The 21809-nt window shown below is 36.6% G+C and overlaps 1 protein-coding gene across 1 annotated transcript in view; it reads left to right on the top strand.

The window, feature by feature from the left end:
* glcci1a (glucocorticoid induced 1a) overlaps window positions 1-21809 on the top strand; it is a 61772-nt gene that overhangs the window by 24095 nt on the left and 15868 nt on the right. The window contains 2 exon segments of the mRNA XM_056480083.1: window positions 486-640; window positions 19932-20021. Of these exon segments, the coding sequence (XP_056336058.1) occupies window positions 486-640; window positions 19932-20021 (245 nt within the window).

The raw sequence follows: 21809 nt of genomic DNA, 5'->3' as shown, positions 1-21809 counted from the left end.
CTTCTGTTGTTACATCATGCACTAAGTTGTAGCAGTGTTTATTTTCTAGGCAGAATTAAGCAGGTGTGAGTTGGAGGTGGTTGGAGCTATACTAGTTCGCAGAGCTGCGGCTCCTCAGGAATTGAGTTTGAGACCATTGCTCAAATTGCATATTCAATTCAATTCTTCTCACTAGCAATAACCTTTTTATTTTACTTTAATTGGCCAAAATCTAAGGCAGCATCACTTATCCTTCCCAGGATGCAGTGATGTAATCAGTAAACAAATACACCCGAGTGCATTGTGAGCTAGATGTGATTTCAGTCCAAAGTCCAAAGTCATTTTGGCAACCCCACTGAATTATTGATTGTTTTTGTATATGTATAATAGTTATGTGTCCATTAGTAAACCGGTAGTGGTTTTTAAATAAATAATTTTAGGGTTGCCGCCACCCTAGTCCATCTGCTCATCACCCGTCTGTTTCTCTTTCTGTTTGTTCCTTATAGCAGTGGAGAGGTCAAAGTCACAACAGGTGCGGAGCACAGGTGCTATCAGACGGACTTCCTCTCTGGGTGCAATAACCGGGCCCTACCTGATAGGGCAGTGGCCACGTGAATCCCACCTGCACAACCCCTCGTGCATGAAAGACAAGTCCACACAGGTAGGCTCAAAATCTTCACTCAAACCTGTGTGTTCAGGTGTGTTTGCAAACATTAAGTTGACAGCATTTACAAGTTAATTGTTCTTTTGGGTTATTGCATGTTTGCTGTGTAACTGAGGACTTTTATCCCCTGTGATTTATCTAAGCCAAGGGTTTGCCCAAACTCCAAGGGTGTCCTGCAAAGGTTAGTTCCAACCCAAATCAGACACACCTGGGCTAGCTAATCAAGCTCTTATCAGGCTTTCTAGAAACATCCTTGCAGGTGTGTTAAGGCAAGTTGGATCTAAAATCTGCAGGACACCAGCCCGCCAGGCCCAAGTTTAGACACCCATGATCTAAGCTGATTCTAACTGATTATGTAAACCAGGGGTTCTCAATCTCTGTCCTGGAGGTCCGGTGTCCTGTAGATTTTAGCTCCAACCCCAATCAGACAGTCCTGGGCTTGCTAATCAAACTCTTAAGGTGCGGTCACACTTGACTCTTCCTCCTATAGACTTCCATTCATACGCACGCGAATGCGTCAGACCGGAAACGCGGGGTCATGCGTTAAGTTTCGCAGGTTGCTGCGGTGCAAAGTTCAACCTTGGTGAACTCTAACCTGCTAAATCGCATCACTTGACTGCGTGAGACCAATCGAGGATCAAAACACAACCTCTCTGGACAGAAATTTAAAACATGGAGCAATCGCTCGCTTTTTTAATGTCTAATCATCTTGTTTAATCCCGCCCCTTTTCGCAGCGCCACACGACAGAATTTCGCACACACAAAGCCCGGTGTGACCTTAGCTTTACTAAGCTTTCTAGAGACATCTTTGCAGGTGTGTTGAGGCAAGTTGGATCTAAAATCTGCAGGACACCAGCCCTCCAGGGCCGAGTTTAGACACCCATGATCGAAGCTGATTCTAACTTATTATGTAAACCAGGGGTTCTCAATCTCTGTCCTGGAGGTCCGGTGTCCTGTAGATTTTAGCTCCAACCCCAATCAGACAGTCCTGGGCTTGCTAATCAAACTCTTACTAAGCTTTCTAGAAACATCTTTGCAGGTGTGTTGAGGCAGGTTGGAGCTAAAATCTCTAGGACACCAGACCTCCAGGATCGAGTTTGAGAACCGATGATGGAAACACTCACTTTGGCCCCATTTACACTATCAGGTCTTCATCCCCAATTCAAATTTGTTGCCTATATCAAATTTTTTTTGCTCGTCCGTTTACACATTTTTAAAATTGTGACCCATATCTGATTCATGTGTTTACACTTGCCTTACAATTTACGATGTTGCACATGCGTAAAGGTGGGTTCTAGCATCTGCACCACACTAGCCACAATGGAAGAAATTGTCTTGCTTTTAGCTCTGAAATATGCGAAGTTCGCCCAACTTTAAAATGATTTTGAGGCAGAGTAGGGAAAGGGCCGTCATCGCAGCTTGCACCTATGGTTTATATATAGTGTCCTCCACCATTCAGAGGAATTTGTGGGTACGAGAGAGATGTCAGGTCTGGTGGGAGCAAATTGTGTCGACTGACCACTTTCCTTCTCCATGTTTCCTCTGTTGTTGTTGTTTACCACGTTGGCATCTCCACACATGCTCTTCCTTCTACGTCATTAAACTGCGGATAAGTACTACATTCGCAAGTTTAATGACGTACAAAATGTAATGCCTCAATAAATCCAATCTGCCTGATTACATGACAGTCGCATTGTCACATATCTGATTTATATTTGGTTTATTTCTAATATAAAGGAGGCCTGAAACCAATCTTTGAATGCGTTTTTTTTCTCATGTTTACATGGTCATAGAACAGATCCGATCTGTGTCACATATGAACAAAAAATTGTAATTGGGTCACATTTAACTGGCAGTGTAAACAGGGCCTTTGAGAATTCTTAAGTGCTCATTCACACGGAACGCATCTTTGTATCTAAAAATGTGAGACATAGCACGAGGAATGTTTTTTTTTTGAGTGCCTTTAAACAGAAGCTCGCAGCACTTGGCCTTCATCTGAGTTATTCTGATTGGTTCACTGCTTTGGGACTGACATCGATGAGTGGCTGAATGTAAATGTTCTTTTAAGTTGATAAATGGGTCACTCCTATGCATGTCTTTAAAAGACACAAGCCTAACAGTCATGCATGTCTTTCAAGTCTGCGTTTACATTGAAAAACAATGGAAAAGTGCAATCTGTGTGAGACCTAAGAAGTCAATTATTAAATTCTTCAACGGTCTCACTGCTTTAAAGACTTTAGAAGAAGTATTTGTAAACCACAGTTACCTTTAGCGTTTTTTTTTTTTTTTTCAGGTTGGTAGCTAGATATTTCACAGCTTACATAAGAGGCCTGGTGTTTTACCCACAGCTTAACTGGCAATTGATTCAGTAACCACAATATAAGCATTGGGGTTGCTAAATCTGTGTAGCAAAACCATCCCACTGAATGGGTTTCTTTCCATTTTAATCGGAGGTTTTATACTAACCCGTCGTGACAGTTATGCAAGAAAAGTGACGGGATTTTTTTTTAAATAAATGGTTTCTATTTCTGTAATATCACAGCAGGAATTCTACCAAATACGTTACAACGATTTTTATTTTGATGTTTAAATAATGAAAGTAAAAGTGGACCAAGTTAACCAAGTGGAATCTGTACTTGGCATTTTACCCATCCAAATACACTAACAGAGCAATGAGAACTGAACACAAACACATGCCATAAACACAATCATTCTTTGTAAACTTTAAACAGTCATTCACGCCGTTATTACCTGGGTTTTGAAAGAGCATAAACACAGGAGGGACTAGAAACACAAACTTTATATCAATATCCGTGTGTAAATTTAACTTATTTAGGCTTTTGTTGTTTAAACACAGCACCTCAATGTGCAAAGAGAACATCCACTAAACATTTAAGAACATCTGAACGTGTGAATGAAAAAGAAAAGAAAAATGTGCATTGTGAATAACCATATGCATCACATGATTAAGATGTTATCAGTCACTAAGTAGGCTTTATTTTTTCAGTAATGTTAAAGTCCGCATGAATAGGCCTGTCACAATAATCAATATATTGACTTATCGCACAACACATAGACATGACCTCAGTCATTTTTGTTAATGCAATATATATCGCCCATACATAAAAAACAATTCTACCAACATTTTAGCTGATTGTGCAACATCTCTATTGTCAGTATCAGTATGGTTAAAAAAACACTATAGTATTTACTATAAATTACTTTAGTATATTTTAATGTGGATGTCTGACAACTAAAAACAGATCTGGTAGGAGATGGCGCAGCCTCTGTTACTTTTTACCTTGCACTTTTTTTGTTAACATTTATTATCATTTATTTAGGATATTATTATTTAGTAATGCGTTTTAAAATTCTGATTCCAATGCCAAAATTGTTAAAAAGACTATAATTAAATTAAATATTCTTAAGAATAAAATATTGTGTGTTCTTTGAGTGTTCTTGCATTGTGATATTATACAGTCATTCTGGCATTATATAATGAGTGGCATAAAATAGTCTTAAAATGACAATAATATCGTTTATAGCAATATATTTTGGTGCAATATATCATACAACAAAAATTAGATATCGTGACAAGTCTTAAGAGCGAAGTCAAAATTTACAATTTTTATTTTGCTAGTGCACTTTGTTAGTATTAAGGTGAATAATTAATCAATTTTAATAATTAATTTTAGTAATATTCATTGTAAGCCTGACTATTTGGAGTGGCGGTCCTTCTGTTGACATAAACCTGAGGGCTTCAATAACAACTGTATGTCGATATCCTTAAACCACGCCCTCTTACCATTAGTTTGCTGTGAGAGAATGATGCACAAAAGAAAGCCCTGCCCCCACTCAATATTCCGTTTCACTTGGAAGTACATCAACTTAATGAGGTAAAAGTCTCAGCAATTTCCAGTTCATGCAAAAATGGAAGTAATTATTCATTTATGTACTCATTGATTATGCAATTCATTATGAGTATAGAGCGCTTGCTGATAAAACTCCACCCATGTTCTCTTCTGAATTGATTGATTTTGTTGCATCTTGTTGTCATGTGATGTCTGAAGTGAACAGACATACTGCCTCTTGCTTGAATCTCATTGCATCAGGTTAGGGCATGCTGTTACACCTATTAGACATTTTCACGGTCTCCCAAATTCTACTTGAAAATCACTGCATAATAGCATTTACAAACACAGTTTGTTTTCACAAGAAAAATCATCTGACATATGTATTGATAGCTGGTAAACAAAACCCTTCAGTGGGGTTGTAAATTATTTCTTTTGAATTATTTAAATAATAATAACTATTATTTAAAATTTTCAATATTATTTTTAAAACACTATTGCTAATAAGTTAATAATAATCACTTTACTCCACTGTCTTCTAACATAGTTTTATTATTAGAATATAAATACTGTAGGTAAAATATATTTCAATACAAACTAGCTGGCTAATTCGACAGGAAAACCATGGATGTGGAAACCCTGATGCTAGGCTACCAGCATATTAATCTAGTAAGTGTAAAGACATGAAGCACAACAAATATTGTGTTTCAGAAAAAGATTAATAGCTTTTTTCAGTTCATGATTACACATGGGATTGAGTGCAGATATATATGTGATGCTGGCTCAAACCAAGTGTTTTAAGTCTTCACACATTCAGCCCACATCTATTAATGATTCAGAATGAGCTGCACTGTTGATGCTTAAACAAAACAAAAAACATAACCTACAAACTAAATTTAGAGTAGTACGAAGTTAAAGCAGTAGTCCATAACCTTTAATATGAATAATACTGAAAATCCCTCCTCACTTTTTCTGGGGTTACAGGACTCTTTTCAGGTTACTGATTTCATTATGTTTAGCCTTTGAAGCTTTGTATTTTAATGAATTCCGATTTCAATAATACAGATAAAAACTACTCGATTTATTTCAAACATTGTTAAAGACAAGTAAACAGACAATTACACACATTAAATAAACCATCTTTTTCAGGATGGAGTATTATTCAGGTAAAGGAACTGAATAATCAAATGTAGGGATGTAACGATTCACCTGACTCATGATTCGATACGATTCACGATACTAATCTCACGATACGATTTAGTCACTATTTTTGAACCAAATTATTTGATATGAATTTAAGGTGAGCAGCCCTTTAATTTTTTTAAATGCAGCACATTTTTTGCAAAATAATATGAAGAGTTCAGCAGCAAAAGCCTCTAAGTGCCATCTGGAATTTTCCTCTACAATGAGCATTTATCTCAGCCTCTTATGTTTATATTAAGTTATTTCATGTTAAAAGTGTTGAAAATAAGCTATTCTTTGCCATATGAAAGTACTGAATCAAGACATAGGAGCCTGAGAAAAAAAAGCTAATATTAGAAGAAAATCTCACATGGCACTTAGAGGTTTTTGCATCTGAACTCTTCATATATATTTCTGCCATAACTAAATTGCTATTTTAAAAGCAAATACCAAAAAAAAAAAGAATAACTGAAACTAAAGAAGACTAATTAATATAAACAACAAAAACAGTGACTGTGCTGAGGTTATACATTTTTAAAAAGAAATATCAGCATATCTATGTTTTCGAGGTCTTTGCACATTTACAATGTTTGTATGTTTGAAAAGCCTTTCCTAAACCAAAGAGCAGGGTGTACAGAGGTGGTCAATAGGGCCTCTGTCCAGGGGACTGGCCAGTGGCATAAAAAAAACTGATTATGAAATTACTAATATGGTAGGATAGAGAAAGGAGTTGAACATGATTATGAAAGTGAATAATTAATATTACTTGTACAATTAATTAGCATAAGTATCAGTGTGATACACTTAAGAAAAAATAATCTTGAACATTTTTAAATATTCAATAATAATAAGCAAATTATTAAAATATGCATAAGCTAATTTGAAAATGAGAGGGTAAAAATAATCTAATACCTGGTTCTGCAACAACTTCTTCAATCTGAAAAACATATTCACACTTTCACTATGAAACACTGATGCAGCGTGCGATCTTTGTAGCACTCGTCAAAGCAAGCGGAGCTGCAAATCATTTAGTCCACATGGTTTGGTTTATTAATCTTTTTTTTTTTCGTATAGACGTCTGTGACAGTAGTTTTTCTCAGCTGACGGTTTATGTGCATCGTATTTGTTGTTCGGTTAGTGTAAGTAAATTTCTTTTTGCCGTATTTGCACACGGTTTGTGTTTTGTCTGGCTCACTTCCCCGCTGTCATTTTACTCTGCCGCCCCACCTCTTGCTCGCCACTCATGTGCAGGTAAAGCGAGTTTACGCCTGTAAGCACAGCGCCCCCTCTGTTAAAAAAAGGTATCGCGACTCGTTCAGCATTTTTACCGATTTGAATCGTCACATATTTGAATAGTTTTTCAACCAACTCACAGTCAATCGTTACATCCCTAATCAAATGTTAAATAGCACTGCATAGTCAATATAAATTAAACACAAATTAATCCTTAATTAGCGGCACAGTGTCTCAGTGGTTAACACTGAGTGGTTAACACAGTGGTCGCCTCACAGCAAGAAGGTCGCTTGTTCGAGTCGCCCACAGTCCAAAGACATGCGGTATAGGTGAATTGAATAAACTAAATTGGCCATAGTGTGTGAATGTGAGAGGGTATGGGTGTTTCCCAGTACTGGGTTGCAGCTGGAAGGGCATGCGCTGTGTAAAACATATGCTGGAAAGGTTGGCGGTTCATTCTGCTGTGGCAACTTTCAATGAATAAAGGGAATACGCTGAAGGAAAATGAATGAATGAATAATCCTTAATTGATGTTTCAGATTCAGTCAAGATCAGTTGCTAACTTTCTCTTTGTCTTGTTATAAATTATTGACATCGACAGCAGCATATTTATGAGACTGCGGTCATTTTAACACTGATTACACGGATCCAATATACTGATACATATTTAGATTACATTGTTCGTGTTCGATGCATGACTCGAGATACAAGATAAAAAGAACATGGAAGTCGGCACCAATGGCCTAGTGGCTAGTGCGTCGACACATAGCACCCAGGTGCACGCGGCGACCCGAGTTCGATTCCCGGCTTGAAGTCTTTTGCCGATCCTTCCCCTATCTCTGCTCCCCACACTTTCCTGTCTGTAAATCTCCTCTGTCCTGTCAATTAAGGTGAAGACCTCTAAAAAAAAAATAATCATAAAAAGAACATGGAAACTTCTAAAACTTATCAAATTCATTAGATAGCCTGAGCATCTTCATCATGTTGTTATTAGACAATCCTCACTTTCAAGCCCTGTTGCGAACAAGATTAAGGTCATTGCATTGCATGTCAAACATAATCACTTAGTTTGTGGTTTTACGATGCCAGTAGTGTTTTTGACTAGTTCCTACTGGGAGCACTGCGTATCTCTTGTACACCTGGCCTATGGTCGGCTACTGATTTACCCTTAAATGTCAGCAGGTGTATCAGGCAGAATGCAATCACCACAGTCCCACAGTTCCACCCGCCATCTGCTGCTCCACTGAAGGTGAGATTTGGCACCTGCGGGAGTGCTGTGTGTCTAAAGGTAATGACTCTGCCGTGCCTCTTATTGTGTGCTTTAGCATGCACCGGGTGTCATATTAAACCGTTCAGAAAGATGAGATGCCACAGGAATGTCGTTCCCCATGTTTAGCGCCTTCCACTGTTGACCCCGGTTTTTTGAAAGACAAGCACATTGTGCATCTGCTAAGAATGATTTGATTCTTGATGTCTGTATGATCATTGTGGTTCACACAAAAATTATATTTATGCAAACTTGGGTTACTTCCAAAATCAACACAAAAAAGGTATTAAAATTGTGTTCGTCAATTTGATCGCAAGTGGACGATAGAGAAAGTTGAATTCGCATTTGTTGGATTGCCGTGTTTTTGATTTGAACTAGTACTAGCTACTAGTAACTCAAACTCATAAAGAGTGACACGATTACAAGTAACGCGAGTTATGTAATAACATGATTTTTCTAAGTAACGAGTAAAGTAACGCATTACTTTTCAAAATTAAGTAATAATATTTGAGATTTGCACCTCAGCTATGCGATTGTGAGAAGGCCATACCGGACCCGCCCCGTTAACTCTACGTAGAAGTATAAATTGGCCTTAATGCAATGTGTTCACAGCACTCATTCTCGAGTTTTATGTATCAAAAACACATGGATTACTATCAAAATTCTAGTTTTCATTTGGTCCAAACAAAAACTTTAGTAAGATATTTCCAGAAATGTACCCTGCATGTAATCGGTGTGGGCTAGAACTGGCATCACTGGCTCATATGTTTTGGAGCTGCCCAAAATGATCATCTTACTTGGAAAATATTTTTCTATAATTCTCGAAAATGGGTCAAAAGCCAATAGATCCAGATCCCCGTATAGCAGTTCTAGGCATTACTGATTTCGAGATACTAAAAACAGCACAGAACAAAATATAGTTCCATTTGTCTGTCTACTAGCACGAAGGATAATAAAATTAAACTGGAAACAGAAAGCTGCTCCTCCATGTATAATAATCTAATGACAGATTTAATTAAACATTTGGAACCAGAGAAAATCAGAGTCTCCCTAAAAAATAAAGAAGACAAATTCTATCAAATCTGGCAACCTTTCATAGATTATTTTAAAATCATAAATTTTGCAAGAAATAGGTAAATTGAAGAGGATTAGACTATGTATGTTTTATTGTCAATTGTGTGAATTTTTGTTGCATGAAAGGCGTTGTATTTGAATGTCTAAAAAAACTGTAAAGAAAGTAAAAAAAAAAAAATTATAGTTGTCATTTGCATTACCCTCAAAACAAATAAGTAACTGAAAATATAACAATGAACACTAATTCAAAATATTAACAAATACCACAATAGAATATAAGGGATACTACAATAGTGTTCTTTAGATGTAAACTGCATGCAGATAGCAATTAAACTAAATAGATATACAAAAGTCAATGCATATAACAGAATTACTAAAACTATAAAATGAAATAACAATTCAAGAACTAAACAATAAAAGCGAATTCTTAATATTAATATATGCAATGACATATTTAGTATATAAATAGTATACAAATAAACAATACTAATAGAACATTCCTGCAATGTATTGTAACCTTCAGCACTGATAACAGTGTTCATTTCAGTCGTCAGAAATCATTCATTTTTAATTAGAATTGACGTTTTGAAGGCAAATTGATTGACAAGCTGCTGATATTCATTTCACAGACATTGACCAATCACAGCAGAGGTCATTTACATGTGGAAGTTTAAAGGGATCTCAGCAGGCACACAATAAGACGTTAATATTATGTTAGATTTATATCATGATGTCAGGTGACCAAAATTCAATGTCTAGCCAGTCCAATAATGACGTCAAATTATGTTGACATTTGGTTGATTTTCAGGTTGTGTTGGAAAGTGACCAAAATCCAACGTCTGATATATGTCATAGTGGTAACATCCACACAACTTCAAGGTGTAAGATAAATAGACGCTGATATTTGGTTGATTTTAGGTTGGACGTTGACGTCGGCCTGGCGTTGGGTTCTGACGTCAAACAAATTTTCATTTCCAAACAAAATCCAACGTCCCCACAACTTTGGTATACAATATCAATATGGCGTCATGTTGACATCTTGTGCCTACAGGGATAGTTCTTCCAAAAATAAACATTTACTCGCCCTCAAGTAGTTCCAAACCTTTGAGTTCCTTTATTCTGTTGAACATTAAAGAAGATTTTTTTGAAGAAAGCTGAAAACCTGTAACTATTGACTCACAATGTAGAAAAACAAATCTTATTAAAGGCAGTGGTTACAGATTTTCAACTTTCTTCAAAATATCTTCTTTTGTGTTCAACAGAAATAAGTCAAACAGGTTTGCAACATGTAAAGGCTGAGTAAAGGTTGACAGAGTTATCATTTTTGGGTGAACTATCCCTTTAAAGATATATGTACAAAAAAACTTTTGTTTACTCCTATGTCTTCTGCTGCTTCTAAAAGTAATTGGGCATGCATTATGTAGCATCATAAGAGAACTATAATGCTATCAAAGAGTCAAGCATAGCCCTTTTAACACTTGCATTGAGTAAATGAAGGGGCAGAGGTCAGCCGATATGGTCCATGTGGACTTGTGGGTCATGAGAGTAGCGGAGGAGTTTTAATGTATCACATGACCCTCACATCCTGTTTTCACTGCTGCATGGCAACGGTCGGCCACACACTGAGATACTGTAAAGATACTCAAGTATTTTTGTGCTTACTGTATTTCCCTGGTGTGAAATTTCATGAAAGGTTCAAATAAGTTCTTTATGCGCTCTTTGTTTAACCAGTCAGTCAATAATTTTGTTCGCTTGCGAAAGCCTGGGTGTTACCAGGACAGGTCGTCTCAAGTCTCACCTTTTATTTATTACTCACCGGTGTCAAAGAACTGCATTTGGACTCATCTTTAAAATTTGATGCATGCACAAAAGCATTGTAGATCAGTGCAACAGCTCTGTTGGGATTCAGGTTGTTGTTTTTTTTTCAACACTCCATTATTGAAGAGTGTCTTGGGTTTAACCCCTCGTCCTCTTTGTCACAGTGATTCAGAGCTGCTTTTCTCTGCAGTAACACAGGCAGATCGGGTGAACAGCGGTGACTTTGGGATGTTCTGCTCTCTGAGGAATCAGAAGCTTGCAGCTCTGCACTCTTTCTAAAAGGGATGGCTCAAAAGAAGCCTCATTATTCACTACACTCTTGTGTCATGCTAAACTCGTATATAGCTTACTGTTGTGAGACACAAGAGAAGAGGGTTTGTTCCATATTCATTTCACCATTCTTTAACATGGATTTAAAAGTGAGAGGTCAGGAGAGGTCAGATTTAGAAAATAAAAATGTAAAAAGTTGAGTAAGGGCCCTATAATGAGCATAATGTGGGAAAAGAGGCAAATTCAGAAAAGTAATATAAATAATATAAATTATTTCATTATTTTTGTTAATTAATAACAGTGGGCGGCACAGTGGCTCAGTGGTTAGCACTGTCACCTCACAGCAAGAAGGTCGCTGGTTCGATTCTGAGCTGGACCAGTTGGCATTTCTGTGTGGAGTTTGCACGTTCTCTCTGTGTTCGTCTGGGTTTCCTCCGGGTGCTCTGGTTTCCCCCATAGTCCAAAAACATATGGAGGACCAGGAGTTCCAGTTAGAAATGAAATGAAGAATCAAATTATCAATTTAATAATTGAAGCATTAAATGTGTATAAATAAATCACAATGGACAATCAGTGGACAAATAAATAGACATAATTAAATGTGTTTATTTAAATAGTTTTTTACATGTCATTTAATAAAGCAATAAAACAATGCTTTTATAAAGAATTTTTAAATGTATAAATAAATAGACAACTTTATGAATGTTTATTTAATTCAAACAGTAAAAACGTATATTTATAGATCATTAAAATGCATTTAAATGCACAATTTAAAAAAGCTTTTAATTCTCTATTAAAAAAGCTGTTTGCCGCTTGCTTTTCTTTTCCTTTTGCTACAAGCTTTTCTCCAGTTGAAAATAAATCGAGTTAAAAAAATTACATTGGACAGTCCGCACATGAGAGCAACAAATCATCAACTTTTGCCTCAAGTAGAGCTAAACCCTCTTTCGCTTGTAAATGAAATGCGCACTGTCATTGGATCGAGAGAAAACCATAGCTCATTTTAGCGGGAGTTTAAAGATCAGCAAAGCGACTCAAATGTCAGGGCAATATGAACATGTTTGGAGACGGTTCGTGGATGATTTATTAACTTCAGCTGATTTATGTTAAAGAAATTCTCATCTGGATTATCACTGTCTGTATAGAAAAGATTTACAGTTCTGGGGTGACGTTACCTGTGGTCAGGCGAGCTAAGTCAAAAGCATGCGGTCATTCTAGTCAACGTAAACATTTTTTGGTCGCTAATAAAGTGCGAATTACAGTACAGCCCCAAAGTACTGCTCTGAACACAAATAACACTACCCGCGAATGCATTATGTCATTATATATCACAGCCCCACTTTGTCTGATGATGAAATATTAAATAATAACGAAACAAATTACAAAGCACTAAGATAATAGGATTTTCAGGTCTGGTTTATTCGTGATTACAAAAAGAGCTCTTGATTTATACAGCAGATCATTTAGGCAGCGGATACCCTTCCACACTTTCCTTTAAACTGTGGGGAAATCCTGAGCACTCGGAGGATACCCACACGAACACGGGGAAAACATGCAAACTCCACAAAACAAAAAGCCTGCTGGCCCAGCTGGGACTGAAACTAGTGGCCTTCTTGTGACAGTGCTAACCAGTGAGTCACCATGCTGCCATGTGTTAGAACATTGGTCTCAAACTCAATTCCTGGAGGGCCGCAGCTCTGCACAGTATAGCTCCAACCACCTCCATCTCACACCTGCTTAATAGTCTCTAGTAGTCATGAACACCTTGATTAGTTGGATTAACTGCGGCCCTCCAGGAATTAAGTTTGAGACCTGTTTTAGAATAAATAAAATTGAAGAAATAAAATTTTTTCATTCAAAGTCATTTTTAAAATGTATTTAATTAAATGTAAGTAATATGTATTTAAATATATATGACACATAATGATGTACTATTCCATCTCCTACTCATGCATCATTACAACCATGTCATTTGTATATGCAGAATTGTGACAAATTTTATCTGGCATAAGAAAATATCTTCAGTAAATATGTTTATTTCTTTATTTATTATATGCGTGTGGTCAAAAATAATAAAATAAAATGGTAAATGAGTAAATAATTATTGAAAGAAGATAATAGCAGTAAAAATAGCTTGTGAATAGCATGCTTTGTATTTCACAGAAAAAGAAAAGTATGCATTTTGAATGACATCAGGGAAGTAAATAGTAAAAGAATTGTCATTGTCAGTCTTTGAAAAGCATTTGAATAGCAGAAAGTAAAAGGGAGTCTTCTGTGTGTTCCCTTTAGCCTTCTAGCGTCGATCTGTTTCCAAAGGCCAGGCTTTGAAGTGTGACGTCAGTTTGACTGATGAAAGAAAGCGTTTCACAGGCCCTCAATCTGCTTCTGGCCACAGCAACCCCAGGCCCTCCCATAGAGACCAGTTTCTGCTCAGAAGAGCCATTTTTTAGCTTTCTCTAGAATATACATTTCTTCTTTTTTTCACACTGTACACAAACACACATCGGCCATATGTATTGCCTCCACAGTGAGCCTTTAAAAATACGTATTACAAACAATATCTTGCAGCTTAACGGAGCTCTTGGGATCCCACATACTTTTTGTGCATTTATTAATAGTTTTGCTTTATTTGTATTAATTTGTACTTATTTTTTGATATTATCAATCGATTATCTTGCTAAATATTAATTACTGAACTGACTGGTCTGTTTTTGCATACACCAAAAATGTATTTAAAAATACATTTTATATGTATTTAAAAAATGTGCAATAACACACGCAAGCACAGGTTGCCAGATTGATGATAGATTGATGACAGGAGTGTGACTGACTATCGAGTCTAAAGGCTGATTTAAGGCTGATTTAAACCATGTTCTAAATAAAAGTAACTGCACTCAATAGAAAGAATATTTTCCATATTAATAGAAGTTTTATTCTAACCAACTTCTGAAATGTATGTTTTAGAAACGGCTTCTATTTCTTGCAGCTGAACAACAGAAAACTGTGACAATGATCACCTCAGGTACACTTCATGTGCTTTATTCAGTGTTAAATGCTAATAATGTGAGTTTAAATGTCACTTTACATGACATTCACTACCATACTACTGAAAGCAGCAGCAGATAGTTCACCTCCGATCTTGAAAATAAAATAAACCTTTTGAAATTGAACTTTAGAACTGTGATTCAGTGCAAGCCAACAAGTATCAGTCATTCAGCATAATAAATACACATAATACATTTTAAAGAGGTTTAATATGTATTAATTAGATTCTAAACCTTACCACTTCGTTGGAGTGCAGTGAGTGCACATATTCTGTGCTTCCGAATGGCTGTATGGTGCAAACAGCCCAATTGCTTATCACTGCAAATCTCTTCACGTAGCATGTTGTTAGGACACTGGGTTCTCACCGAATGTTTATATTTGTAATATTTATATTATTTGCTAATTAATAACCACCTTATGTGGAACTCTGAATCTGCGTCTCATTTTGGAGTCTGCTACTGTCCACCGGAGATCAAATTTTTGGTCGCAGAGAGCCTTCCTGACTGAATAAATCAAATACGCTGTTTTACACAATTGCAACCCGGGGTTCTGAAATATAATTGGCTAAACTGGCATTGGTGGGGTTGGGGGTAGGGGGGGTCCGGCACGTAACACCCATTTTAAAAGCAGAATATTTGAATTTAGCATTGTTTTTAAGATAAACACGAATGTTCACTTAGCATGTTTCTTAAATATCTGCAAATATATTATGATATTTTTATGCTTTAGAACAGTTAAAAACTTGCGTATCGCAGCTTTGTAGATGTATATTTTTAATTTGTTTGTATTTTAGAATGTAATTTATTCTTTTGATGCCAGTGCTGAATTTTATCTGCACTAAATAAAATGCAGGGTTCCACACAATTCATTCATGTTGTCCCAATACAAATTGATTAAGGTAGCTTAACACTAAAAACACATTTTTGTGGATTGAACATAAAAAATGTAAGTTGTTCCAATGAAATTTTAAGAATTGTGTTGTTTGAGCTCATTTTTATTAAGTAGTTGGAACAAGTTAAAAAATAATAATTTTGAGTGTTCATCACTCCAGTCTTCAGTGTCACATGGTCCTTCAGACGTCATTCTAATAGTTTAATATTTACTATTCAAGAAATATAAATTCTTACAATCAATGTTGAAAACCATTGCGCTGCTTAATGTTTTTAAGAAAAATCAATGATTTTTTTTTCTGTTTTTTCTTTGATGATTGAAAGATTCATAAACCGTATTTGAAATAGAAATCTTTTGTAACATTATAAATGTCTTTTGTCAATTTTTGTTAATATGGAAGTCAAAATTACATCACAATGTGTATACAGAGTACATGGGTTGTTTTATATATATATTTTATTTAATAGCATATGTTTAGCTCTTAAACCTCCTAAAAATCAACTGTATTTTCTAGCCAGCTGTATTGCTGTTATTCATGAAGTGTAAAAAAGGAAGATAATGAGCAGTTTATTTTCAGACTTCTTTTGCATAATAAGCTGCTATTCACACAGGGTTGGGACTTTTGGCCTCATTCACATGCTTTTAGTTTCACATTATACAGTATGTGTGTAGGCTGACCCAAACATCACATACCTGGGTGCAAACATCACAACCAGATGTGCTTGCAGACATTCCTATAGTAACTGAATGTCATTTTTTCCCAAGGAATGTAGGTGACGGTTTTTGAGGAACGTTGGCATGAACAATGCAAGCTTTGTGATCCTGGTGTGAAATAGTGGGTCAGGAGGAGGATGCGTGGGATTGTGATTTATATATTTATTGTGTGTTTACTTATACTATTACCAATATTTGAAGTTTGTCTTTTAGAAATTCGCATTCGACAGAAATGAGTTCCATCTACAGTATAATAAAAAAATTAACATCCTCATCTTGCACAACCTAATCACTTCACTATTATAGTAAAAGAGTACTAAATTATATGCTATGACATTCGTTATGAAAGCTAAAACCATCTTGTACAAATACAAATGCACAACTATTATGATTTATTAACAGAAAGTGCAAGTATTCATTGGGAAATATGAAAATGCAACCATTATCTTGCGGTCTGGAGCCATGCATACAGGAACAGGGAACTGAGTTTGCTAGGTTTCAGTGATTAAACAGCAAGCACAAACTTTGCAAAAGTGCAACTCTTTCTGGCATGCTCAGTGTTTAAATTCACTCAACTCATTTTCATTCTGTCCTTCAGGCATGTTGGGAATGGTGAACAAGGCAGCAATTCCAAAGCAAAACAAGTGACTATAAATCACTGATCTATAAAAACCAATTTATATGTATACATTTATATGTACACATTTTATATATGAGCAATTCCATGCAATTGTCAAACTTGCCATGAAAACAATTATGTTTTCGCCAAAAATAGCAAAACCATTCTTCGTTTTTTTGTGTGTGTGTGTAGCCTTGTATTTTCCAGTGCTTTAAAAATACTCAAAATGCCTCTGTCAGGGGTTTCAAACAATTATATTTGATTTACCAAAGTCCCACAAGTGGCAATTTCACATCTGTCACATCCATAACAGAGAGGTGTCACATCTATAACGAAGCTTTTTCCTTATAAATGCAAAAATATAAAATCTAATAAAATTAATCATGTTCGTTCTGTAGTGAGCCAACTCTTATCCTTTTGATCAGCATTGTTTCTTTTGGGTTGTGCAGTTTAATTCACAGAACTTCTACAAAATATGTTGTATACTGTCAGACTTTTTTGACACATCCATAACACGTTTACTTTCCTAATTTAAAATATAAAAAATGTTTGCAGATTGATAATTTTCTGCTTCCACAACTCTGTGGCTAGTTGTTTTGAAAAATTTAAAGAGATGTTTCAATATAATGTTAACATATACTTCCTCTGTCAATTTATGTTTTGAGATGCAACTGTCACATCCATAACGCTGGAATTGCTCATATATAAAATAATACTGTGTTGCTCTGAGAGACACACTTTTTTCAAAATATCTAAAATGTAACGCTCTGAATTTACCTCTTTTGTTAAATAGTTGTTTAAAATCAGTTGTACATCTGTGATTATATTATATTTGAGAATACTGCACTCTTGTTTATTACTTAACTTTCTGATGCCATAAATAAACTCAAAAGCTCATACAGGCATATTTGAACTTGAATTATAAGGGTGTTTGAAATGCATTCTAACAAGCTTCATTACACAGTTAATGCACAATATATTGTTTCACTATGTATAGACTATTTCAAAATGATCATGTCATTGGCCCATGAACATTTCCTGTGTGTTATCAAAGTATATGAAGAGTTTAGATGCAAAAACATCTAAATGTCGTTTGATGTTTTCTTCTAAATTTAGCATTTTTCACCAACTCTTGTGTGTTGGCTCAGTAATTTTACATTTATAGTGACGGACAAGTTCTTTTCTTTGCCTTCCAGTGACATAACTGAACATAAACATAGGAGTTGAGAAAAATTCTCATTTAGGAGAAAATTTCAGATGGCATTTAAAGGTTTTTGCATCTGAACTCTTCATTTCAACTGTAACAAGAGGCAATTCAATCATAACTTATTGTTAAAACAGCTATCATAACATTATTTATCAATATGTTGCTCTTTTTGGATTCTCAGAAGCTATAGAAATTAAATATGTAAAACTGGAAATTGGGACCATTGTTTTTCAAAATGGTCTATATCGCATTGTGGCATTCACATTTGTCACATTGGAAAATTTGCAGTGTTAAGTTGGCATTATAGTTCAGAATGTGATTTGTGGAGTCACTGCAGAGTTAAACCATGATGAAGTGAAAGTTTATCATCTGCATATGTATTAAGGCTTGTAACTGTGTGCATTTAAGTGAGTTTAAAGCATTCACGGACAAGGAATTAAAATGTTTGTAAGTTTAATTAAAATTAAAGGTGCAATAGCGGATTGTCTGTTTTGTTGGCCGGTTGAAATGCTCTTCCTATCCTGATAGCAATCATTAAATTAAGTGGTGCAATGTATTATATACATGCTAATACACTACCTGAAAAAGTCAGGTAGATACCAGATGTAGAGCAACAAATAATAATAATTAGATTATTAGTTGATCATTTGGGAAAAGATTTTTCTGATGAATCATCTGTTGAACTGCATTTCAGTCATCTCAAATACTGCAGGAAGACGTATTGAAACCCACATGGACCCAAATTCTCACAGAAATCAGTCAAATTTGGTGAAGGAAAAGTCATTGGTTTGGGTTACATTCAGTATGGGGGCCTGTAAGAGATCTGCAGTGTGGATGGCAACATCAACAGCCTGAGGTATCAAGACATTGTGCTGTCCATTACATTACAAACCACAGGAAAGGGCAAGAACGCTTTCTTTGCCATTCCAGATGACTTTATTATTAAAGTAATTTGAGTCATTGCAGAGATCTATGTAGCAGTCCTCCAAGCTCATGGGAGTCATACACAGTGTTAATCCTTTTTCCACGGCACCATGACATTATATTCTATAACAGGGGTCACCAAATTGTTTCTGGAGGGCCGGTGTCCTGCAGATTTTAGCTCCAACCCTAACCAAACACACCAGAACAAGCTAATCAAAGTCTTACTAGGTATATTTGAAACACCCAGGCAGCTGTGTTGAGGCAAGTTGGAGCTAAACCCTGCAGGGACACCGGCCCTCCTGGACCGAGATTGGTGACCCCTGCTCTATACTGTAATTATTTCTGTTAATTGACAAGACTTTTGTCTAAGCAAAGTCAGACCTTACTGTCCTAATTAAATAATTAAAAATCAAGGCCTGATCATATTTTATTTTGGTAAATAAGCGTAATCTAGAGGCCTTTGCCTTTATATAAGCCACTTCTGAAACCAAAAGATCAACTAGAAGTCAAGTTGTTATTTGTTGTTCCTAAAACTTAGATAGACGACAAGACCTTTCTGTGTAGGACCAAAAAAGTTTTGTCCAATCAAAATGTTTAGACCGAACATTATGATTGGCTGTCCTACATTGCCTGTCAAAATATGTTATTGGATATCTCTGCGCACCGTGTTCGCATAGAAAGCTTAATGTCATCAGCTAGTTCGTGGACGCAGTTCAGTCAGTGAATGTCTGGCAAACATGAAGTTTTACTTGCTAACTGTACAATAATGTTTTCTCTCTGGTGAATGTACATGATGTATTGTACTGATGTTGTCTAGTGTACATTCATGTTTTTGCGAGTTGCGGGTTGGGATGGCGATTTGCTGTGTTGGGCAGTAGGGTCGCTTAACTACATTTTTTCAGTAGTGTGGCGGTAGCATCGCTACTTTCTAAATCAAATAGCCTTTCAGTAGCGAGGCTGTTTTTTTTAGTCAAGTAGCGCAAGTAGCATCCACACAAGATCCATTTACTGATCATGGATCAATAAGTGATGGCAACGACATTCACAGAGCTGTGAGGCTGGTGTCTATCCGATGAAAGTAAATCCATATGATATCGAGAATACATGGTTTGATAATGCCAGCTCGCACAGCAATTCTATCTAGTACTATTCCCCATCCTCTAAAAAAAAACAGTGTGCATTTTGTGTTGCAGACTCCTGGATGTTGGAGTGACGAGAGTGAAGAGAAAAGGAGCACACACCAGCGCTCGGCGTCCTGGGGCAGCTCTGACCATCTTAAAGAGGTACACAAACACACACACATACTCACACTTCCACCAACAGCACAAAACACTCCCTTTTAACAGTGAAACACTATACGAAGTGTGTCTTGCGCACACAGCTGTGTAGTTTTTCCCCTTGGGTTTGGAGAACAAGAAAGTGCAATCACACTAACAGCTATTAACAGAGCTCTCACTGTCCTGAAAGTGATGAGCGCTGCACTTCTGCTTTTGCGATGATCTCATCCTGTGTGGCTTGCAATGTAGCCGCTCGTACAGGGGGAGGGAGGCGGTAGAAATAAAACCCCCGTAACCTAGCTCTGCACGAGGCTGCCAGTCACGACGACCCATCCGTCTCCTCCTGCACCAGCTGCTATATATAACTTCCTGTGTGGCTTCAGACTTCCTGCGCTGAGCAGTGTTATTGCTAGCGCTAGCCGCAGCAGAGTCAGCCTTATCACGGGTGCTCAGCTCCGCCCTGACGATTCAGGGAACGGTGAGATAAGACTGTATCTCCCTCTTTTTAACAATCAACTTCCTCTCTCTGCAACAACCATTATCCCCTCCGCCCAAATTTATGGCTTTTCCATCGCCTCCAAGCTCCTGGAACAATGGAGATTCAAAGCAAGTTGTGTGTGTAGAGTCATGTCATGTGCGTCCTTTCACACTGAAGTCAAGTTTTTATCAGTTGGACGTTATATGTTGATGGAAATTGCCGATCGTTGATGTGTAAAAATCGTGTTTGATTTATGATGGTGGCCTGGTAGGTGTTTGCCTGCTCTTCTTAGGTTTGACACGAACACAGTGCAGGTGCAATACTTTATTTCCTGTGCAAATCGTTTAATTAAAGTGCGGCTCCTCAGATGTTATTTCTGTCAGATTCCACCAGAAAAACTTCTGTCGGTGTAGTGATTCTCTCAACTCACAATTTTGATTTCATGTTACAAGAAGACATTATTACGGTGACCGAGAGAGCTCAATGTGCTGCAGTTTAAGAAAACACATGCACTTACAATAAGATCTTTGTCCATTTGTTTATGAAAATTATGAAAATGCCTGCAATTTCTCACACTTTCAAGTAGCTCGGAACACAACGAATGTGTTTCAAGGAGACCCAAAACTGTGACAGACCCGGCTAATTTGGTTATGGTTATTTAGGCTAGGGATGGCTGACATGAAACTGATATTTCGACACAGTGTCGAGATCCCGAAGCACAAGTGTTTCGAAACACTGCTCCGAAGCATGATCCGAAACACCCAGGTCACCTGACTAAAGTGTTTCGAAACACCTGGTCATGTGACTAAAGCGATTCAAAGTATTGATCATTTCAGAAGCGTTTTGAGACCTGGCGAATCTGCGTTTGACTGACAAGGTCAGAAACAACCTCTGTCTCATATAGCCTAGTGAAGCGTGCGCTTGTTACTGTGCTTTAAATGGCTTTCATGATTTTATGTATTTTAATGCCGTTACTGTTTTATGGTGTAGTCTAGATAGGATACAGCTGTGGATACGCCATCAATTTAGCATCATTTTTGTAACACTGTAAAAACAACAATTTTTTTACATTACTGTGATGGTTGGGTTTTAGGGTTTGGTAGACGTTAATAAAATACAATAAATGGGAAATTTAATGAATAATATAAATAATTCTTGTTAACTTCCGGCCACAACCATGTCTGATCTAGCAACAACCCTGTTTTATGATCGAAACAAGACATATTTGTTGCAAAGTGTTTATTCGGATGTCAGACCAATGTTAAAACAAAACGATACAAGAACAAAGCATTTCAAACTGATATTAAGGCCCAATC

The sequence above is a fragment of the Danio aesculapii genome, chromosome 19, assembly GCF_903798145.1.
Source record: "Danio aesculapii chromosome 19, fDanAes4.1, whole genome shotgun sequence".
Classification (NCBI taxonomy): Eukaryota; Metazoa; Chordata; class Actinopteri; order Cypriniformes; family Danionidae; genus Danio; species Danio aesculapii.
The sequence above is the reverse complement of the archived record's forward strand: the minus strand, read 5'-3'. Positions and strand labels throughout refer to the sequence as shown.